Source organism: Formica exsecta, unplaced genomic scaffold (assembly GCF_003651465.1).
Source record: "Formica exsecta isolate Colony F162 unplaced genomic scaffold, ASM365146v1 scaffold843, whole genome shotgun sequence".
NCBI lineage: Eukaryota > Metazoa > Arthropoda > Insecta > Hymenoptera > Formicidae > Formica > Formica exsecta.
The window spans coordinates 6514-14570 of record NW_021853614.1 but is presented as its reverse complement, the minus strand read 5'-3'; the positions used below and the strand labels follow the sequence as shown (position 1 = coordinate 14570).

The following is an 8057-nucleotide window of genomic DNA, read 5'->3' as shown; positions in this document are numbered from 1 at the left end:
CTTCGGCCGCTTCGGCCTGTTTACGCTTTTCTTCCTCTTCCTGATCTAATTCTTTAATACTTTCTTCCAGCACATTCGGCCAAAAGTCACCTTCAAAGTATGGCAAATCCGCCGCGGACGAAAGTCTGTCTTCCATGACTTGTTCCAAAATGTCCTGCACACAAAAGTTTTATTTGTATATCTTTCTTTCAACGCGCGTAAATAATAAAAAATATTTGGCAGAAAATATGTCGTCTGCAAATCCTATGTCCATTGTTTTTAATAACAAGAACATTAGCTTATACAGCAGACATTTATTTAAGTCTCATTTGACTCCAATATGATACTGCAACACTTATTGGAAACACTGGAGACTAGATATTAAAAAATAAAATAAAACGCGTTTTTGAACCGACCTTATAATTAAATATTATTTTCTCGTCCATTCCTTTGTCCAACATTTTCTTATACCACTCTTGTAATCTTTTAGGCTTTGGTATTGTCTGTTCTGCAGGATGGCAGTGAAAGATGTAATCATCCCCTTCGGAAGGTGGACATGCCCAAATGTGAGCCATAGTGTAACTACAAAAATATCCATCGTATTTTTTAAATACAACATCATATTTTAGATATTAAAGATAATTAGTATTGTATCAATATATTATATTAATGTAATAACTGGATATAATGTATAATTATATCCAGTTAATATATTTTTTTTTTAACTCACCCAAGCTGCTTTGCGTAATCAAGATATCCAAGAAGAATCTCGTGGTAAACAGCCGTACGAAATTGTCTAGGCCGGAAGAAATGGACAGAATCTAGATACGCGATATAAACTCGTCTTGTATTCGGTGGGGTGCATTCGCTCCCGTATTCTTGCACGTGCATGCCGAAAAAACAGACGTCGGTGCCGTCAACCTCCTCAAATGCAAATAACGCTTTCGCGCGATAAGGAAATTCGCCAGGCATGTCGCCATTTTCGACGAATCTACTTCGCATACCAGGCTTGACTTTGACCACCTTGTCGCTGGATGCAACCACTTTGATTGCAACTTCGCCGGCATCTGCTTCCTTCTTCTTTAGGAAATTATTTACACGTGTTTCTATATACGTGCCGAGCTTCGTTACAGGCAAGCATTTAGCGTTGAACTTATTTTCTTTGCGTTTCTGTCCTTTCTTCTTTAAACAGTTGTCACAGGTGAATCTATATGAAAAAAAGAAAACTTTTAGAATTAAAATACACAGTAAATAAAATATTAATTTTATCTAATTGCAAAATTAAAGGTTGTTAATTTTTCCGATTTTTTTCTTCAACAACAAATTGAAGTTTTTTATTATCGTTATTTACCCTAATGGCCAGATTGTTTCCATATGGAGTACACAAATTTTGTGTACCCTCCTTCCGCAATCCGTACAGGTTACAACAGGTTCCAATTCTAAGTGATCATTCTTCATCTCCTGGAATTGTTCCTTCTTGATGGCACTATGAAAGAGAAAGATAGAAATGCCATATATAAACTGAAATAACACATTAACAGACTATATCTTTTACACTTACGTTTGAGGTTGCGTTGGATCATCTCCCAACGTCACTGTGTCACCAGGAATGTCGTTGAAACATTTCTGACAGAAGGTGTATCTGTCGGACAGAAGACCAATTCCTTTTAGACTGCTATTAAATCGGCATCGTACGTGCGTTTTATCACACGAACAACGATGAACGACGACCAATTTATTCGGTGTATCCAATTTCGGCAAGTGTTTATATGTTATATTCGATTTTTCGCAATAACACATGCATGCAATGGTATCGCCAATTCATATGCGCAATTCATGTATAAACTTCAAGTATAAGTTAAATATAAATAAAATTTGTATGAGTAATTATTATAAATTTTAATTTAAAAAGAAAATGTAGGTCAGGAGACTGACCTGCTTTTGCATGTACTTCCAAAAGCAGGTTAATTAACCTGCCAATTTAATCTAGCGTATTCGGCAACAAAGCATTTGAATAAAAAATGCCTATAGAAAACGAATACACAGAATATGCAGAAATTATACTACTCTTTAAATATAAATACCCTATAGGAATTGAATAAATCTATAAAATCACTATTTGATAAAACTTAATTCGAATTCTACAGATTGATTTAATACATGTACTACAGTGCATACTGACCTGTTTTGATACGAGTAATACTTTGCATCCCTAGGTATTGTGCAGAGTTGCTTGCCGTAGCAACAGAGCACCTGTGGGTTGAATGTATATTTTCTCCCGCAGCAATATCCCAAAGCCTGCATCACAGGATCTATCTCTTGCTCAAATACTTCTGAGAGCTGTTATTAACGGAAAAAAAAAAAAAACAAAACAAGAATTATAAATTAGACATAAATACGTAAATTATAGAAATTATATTCGATGAGATACTATCTCATTGAATAGACATTACCTTAGTACAGTTTTTATAGACTCGAGAAGTCGTGCGATTGTAGAGCCAGGCATTGTCAAACATTATCCACACATCATCGATGTACTCCCACAGATCGCTGTATTTCTCCGTGTCAAGTTTCTTCTTGATCGTCGACAAATTCATCGGTTTCTTTACGATGGTCGGGTAATCCGGTATACCTAACGCCTGAGGATCCACGGGTTGTCGGAACGGTATGGATTCAGGATCTTGTCGATACAGTTTCTCCAACGTCGGCATCAATGCCTGGCGTAACTCGTCAGGCTTGAACAAATACTTTCTTTTATCGGTGGACATGCCGCTTGGTTGAATCGGTTCCGGTGCACCTGAAGCACACATGGCACGTATTTTTTCACATCTTTACAAATCATATATTTTATGTTTTTAAAAAGAATCTAAAAATATATATATATATATATATATCTTCATATACATATAAGATAAACTTTTCTAAGTAGAATATCGTACAACTCACTTTGTGTTTGAGGTTGTGCTGCTAATCAAACATTGCCCTGTGTGCCGGGCGTTGGCATTAAGAGTAACGCATCAAGAAAATCAAGAGAAACGCTCATGTTTCCAATTCTTCTTCTTCTTTGCTTGAATGGCTCCTGCTCTCGAACGAAGGTCAATACAGCCACAATCTAGCGTATAATGTATACAGAAGTGGCGTTAAATGAGAATACAAAGGCGTTAACAATAATAAAAATCCTCTTAGAATAGGAGAAAGTCCAAAAAATAAGACAATGTTTCCAATGATTGATAATCTGCCTGGACATACTACAGTGCGGCATAGTGCAATTCTTCCCAGATTGACAACTCGTCATGTGATTCAAGACGTTTGTTCAGAATTGGAACATTAAATTCAGTCGATGGAATTAAACGGCAAATTCAACCGACAAATTCGAACAATAAGACTACATCAAAACACGAGCGAGGGTAAACACTGTCGATCAGCCAATAAGCGCGTGATCGCATGATATTCGAAATGAAAAACTGTGTTGACAAACAGCTGGATCTCGAAGGTTCGACGTCGAAAAAACCTTATTATTCCCATCGGCAGAGCGCGAGTTTCCGCGGTCGGTCGATTTAGTCTGCCTACGACAACGATTCGAGCCAGTCGAAAATCATCGCACATCTCAATTCGCATTTCTATTATTCTCGCTCGTGTCGCGTACGTAGTAGGCTTACTCGTCTCAGAATCGTTCCGAATTGTCTCGCATCCGATCGCGCACACATTCTCACGGCGGTCAATTCGGTAAAATCTCACGCTGCATTATTTTCTCTTTTCGTGCTAAGACATTGTGAATGTTAATTGTTTGGAGTCCGAGAGTCGACGCTCGTTATCCGCATCGCGAATGTCCTCTGCCTCGCGCTAAATTCCAGCCAGCGTTCGCGGTCAAGATTTCCGTTATCGCGAGAGTTTCTAGCAAGAAGCTATTAATCAACATTTCCGAACCGCGCAAAAGGGCAGTAATTAACAGGACAATCAAGATATCCGTCGGAACCGCGGAATACGTGCCGTCGCTCGCTCCTATTCTTCTAAATAAAACGAAATCAAAATCATCTGCATTCGAATCTTGTCTATCAACATCTTATCCTCCAGCGAATCCACGGATTTGCGTTACACACCGCTTCTCGCTCATCTCTGAGCGTCTCTCTCTCGACTCCCGAACAACGTTTTTCATCGTCTTACAATCCGGTAAGGTACACTGTCTCATCTCACCATTCGCTACACTTTCGCGGCGTTGGCATTTATGTGTATGTAGAAGTAGCACCAACTGCTGTTGAATAAGTCTACATTTTTCAGGATAGAGTGTAGATTTTGCAATCCCTAAAGATAACAGATAAAAGAGATCTTGGTAAAGATATACCAAGTTTATTTAGCAATGTTACTAGAAATAGTATTTATAATAATGAGTAAATATAAACCTACCAGCTTGAGTCGGTACAGCCATTGGGCGTTGAGCACCTGGTTGGGGACCTGGTTGTCCTCCAGTCGACGCTCCCGACTGAGATTGACACCGGGACTCGGTGCGGATGGTTGTGCCTGTTGTGCTGCCGTTCCACCTTCCTGACCGCCTACAACGTTCGTAGTACCAATAGGGCCGGCCGTTCCGGTGAATCTGTTGGCGGCTGCTGCTGCTGCTTGCATAGCGGTGATGTTTGTACCCACAGCCTTTTGTTGCGGTTTGACAAGACCTACGAGATTATTGATGTATACGGTTACTTTCGGTCGAAGCCCACCAATATTTGCATAACCTGTATTATATTATAAATTTTATTTTCTAAAGTCAAGAACATTTATGTCCTTGGCAATTTCACTTAAAGTCAATCTGTTATGTATATATTTTGATACATTACAAATTTGCTTCTTACATAATCGTTTCGTAATCGCTTTGTATCAAAAACTCTGATAAATTGCGCAATCATACAATAATTAACGTATAATGTCATCTATTCCGCCAAATTAGGTACGCAGTAGGCATTTAATTGGGTATTTAAATAGTGTGAGAGAGAACGAAAGAGTAGAAAAAAAGAGTAAGTGAGAGAGAAATTTAGATGGCGTTAGGCCGGATTTACACCTTGGCAGAAAAGCAGAAAGCAGAAAAGCATAGGCCAATCAGAACTCGCGCTAAGAAAGCAGAATGTACTGCTAATTTTCAGCGTGAGTTCTGATTGGTTTCTGCTTTTCTAGCACGAGTTCTGATTGGCTTCTGCTTTTCTGCTTTCTGCTTTTCTGCCAAGGTGTGAATCCGGCCTAACGCCATCTAAATTTCTCTCTCACTTACTCTTTTTTTCTACTCTTTCGTTCTCTCTCACACTATTTAAATACCCAATTAAATGCCTACTAACAAAAATGATTTTGAATTCAGCCGCAGGAACGCCACATTACTTATTTCGCTCATGCGCACTTTGTTTTGGCCAACACAAAGGGTGTGTTCCGATATACACTGTTAGTACTGGCAGTGCTGAAAAATTGTTCCGCTGCTACGTATTGTTGTTAACTGCTGCACGGTTATTATTAAGGCCCGTCTACATAGGACGCAACACGCCAGGACGCAAGCAAATCGACCAATCATAGTCGATTATTCCGAGAATATTCGACTATGGCCGGTATTCATAGTCCGTTCTTATATTCAAAATCGTCTTAAGTACGATCTTAAGATACTATACGGCCATTTCATTGGTTGAATGGGATCTTAAGACGACCCAAGACCACACTTAAGACGATCTTGGATATAAGAACGGACTATGAATACCGGCCTATGATTGGTGGATTTGCTTGCGTCCTGGCGTGTTGCGTCCTATGTAGACGGGCCTTTAGCACGCAGTGTGCTGCGACAGCATCTAGTTCCATCAATGACATCATAAATGGTAGCCATATTGCTACTGCGGTTACTGCAGCTCTCAAGGTGAAGCAGTTAGGGCCGTGGCACATAGAAAAACTTAAGCAGTAAGACTTAAAACGTAAGCGAATTGACCAATCGGGTGCGCATATCATTTACTAAATTATAATGAATAACAACTGCCACTGTAAAATCATGCTCTGATGTAATAGCTCATAGAAATCTTAGCAAGCATTTTCAAAAATACTGAGAGTTAAGTGTAAAATGTTTAAAACAGTAAATGTATTCATATCGGAGATAGTTATTCTACTAACGGAAATAAATGATATATGTTTGTAATTTAATGAGTATGACTAACATTTTTATTTAACATATGTTCTCTAGATTTGAGAAGAAGACAAAGAATTTGCAGATAGCAGAACGAAATGCAATGATACATGAAAAATGCTCCAGTGATTTGCAATCGTGGGCGAAGTGCAAGACACTTACGGAGAAACAAAGTGATCGATCGAAAGCATTGCTCGATGCTTTGAAACACCAGGGGAAGGAGCAAATCGATTTTACAAACGTTGTCATATCACGTGTCTTGTGCATATCGTGGACAAGACCTATAGAGGGAAGTATATTTCTGCCGCAAATGGCAGCATACATGCAAACACAGGGAAGAATGAATTGTAGCGATATTATTCATCAGGCATTGCAGGAGGTTTTGTGCATGTTTTCGAGAGGGGAGGATCCTTTGATAGACGTGTCATCTGGCTGTGAAGACAGTCCGAATAGTCAAGCAAGTCCTTTGTTAAGTGGTGATCTTGTGGATTCTTCATCTTGTCAAAGACCATTGATACCAATACGAGGCGACAACTCATCAGAACCAAAAAGTTTTACTTATTTATTAGATTGTTATTCAAGAATTGCAATTGAAGAAAGAAATTATGAAAAGGTGCGCACATACATACACATATATCTTCAAAATTAGATTCAAAATTTTATTAAACTAATTCTTTTTTATATATTTTATAGCAATCCAGTGTACTTCTCTCCGATACTCTTTCCGATGTAGTGACAATTTTGAAAGCGCAATGTGTTCAGTATTCCTGCTCCGTTTTACAAGGGTCAATCGGCATTTGCCAAGCTGATGTACATAAGTGCCTCATTCATCTTTTCTATCGGATATTATCGCAGAAATTACCTCGGGGCTATCTTCGCGAGCTCGTGGCTAGGACACACACGAATTCGAACATGTTCGATAAAATTTTCGCTCCAATCTTGCGAAACCTGTATATCGTGATACAGCAGGCGACCTTATACAGCAACACGCCAAGAAGACCGTTGGAGGCGCTAGGCGAACTGATAGAGATTCGCTGTGGACCAAACAGCAATATACATCCGATTTGCCGTTTGATAACGAATCAAATTCAATTCTTGCCTGATGTTATGATATCAGCAGCCGGAAGAGAGCTCTCGAGAACTTCACTCCTGGGACCGTTTCTCTCGGCATTGCTATCTGCCGAAATGCAACCGAAAATGCTGGAGGGATTCTGCAATAAAAATCCTATCACGAACAAATCGACGATTCTCATACATCAGCAAGTGTTGGAGAAGATCAGAATGTCGTTGCACAAGATGTTTGATACGATACTCACAAATAGCAGCTGCCGCGATGCCACTCTTGCGTACTTGGCGGCGTTGCTACGTCACAACAAGAAACGCGCGCAAATACAGACGGAGGACAGTCCCTCCTTTGCCGCAGATGGATTTATGTTGAATCTACTATCGATTTTGCAAATGCTCTCTGTGAACATCAAGCTGGATACTGTAGACCCGCTATATCCATTTCACCCTTCCAATTCCGTCGAGATAAAGAACGACACAAGACTGAAACTCACTTCGCAAGAGGTTGCGGAATGGCAGAAACATTTGGACAGCACACATAAATGGACGGAACCGAAGTTTCCGACACAATGTTGGTTCCTCACGCTGCATTGTCATCACATCGCGCTGTTACCGGCGTTGCAAAACTATCGGAGAAAATTGTATGCCTCAAAGGATTTACAAGAAATGCTCGACGAATTGCAAACCACAGAACCCCAATGGAAAGATGGTCCTTTAGTGGAGTACAATAGAGACTTGATCAAACAATGGAAGCAACAGTTGAAGCAACTGGTTACATTCAAATTATGTGCAGAGGTAGCTCTGATAGAGCCCATCTTTTTGAGAAGATGCTTAGGCTTTTATATATCGGTCGCCGAATTTTTGCTGA

At 39.6% G+C, this 8057-nt stretch overlaps 2 protein-coding genes across 2 annotated transcripts in view; one reads left to right on the top strand and one right to left on the bottom strand.

Moving 5' to 3' along the window:
- LOC115244735 (CREB-binding protein-like) overlaps positions 1-4719 on the bottom strand; it is a gene marked incomplete at its 5' end in the record, with an annotated part of 12264 nt that extends 7545 nt beyond the window's left edge. Inside the window, 10 exon segments of the mRNA XM_029822654.1 lie at positions 8-154; positions 396-561; positions 710-1186; positions 1331-1465; positions 1541-1621; positions 2162-2319; positions 2433-2776; positions 4045-4281; positions 4384-4471; positions 4474-4719. Coding sequence (XP_029678514.1) covers positions 8-154; positions 396-561; positions 710-1186; positions 1331-1465; positions 1541-1621; positions 2162-2319; positions 2433-2776; positions 4045-4281; positions 4384-4471; positions 4474-4719 — 2079 coding nt within the window.
- Positions 4720-6155: 1436 nt separating this feature from the next.
- LOC115244738 (ubiquitin conjugation factor E4 B-like) overlaps positions 6156-8057 on the top strand; it is a 4004-nt gene continuing 2102 nt past the window's right edge. Inside the window, exons 1-2 of the mRNA XM_029822663.1 lie at positions 6156-6737; positions 6818-8057. The exon at positions 6818-8057 is cut by the window's right edge and continues 1 nt beyond it. Of these exons, the coding sequence (XP_029678523.1) occupies positions 6171-6737; positions 6818-8057 (1807 nt within the window). The 5' untranslated portion in view covers positions 6156-6170. The remainder of the gene's footprint in view (positions 6738-6817) is intronic.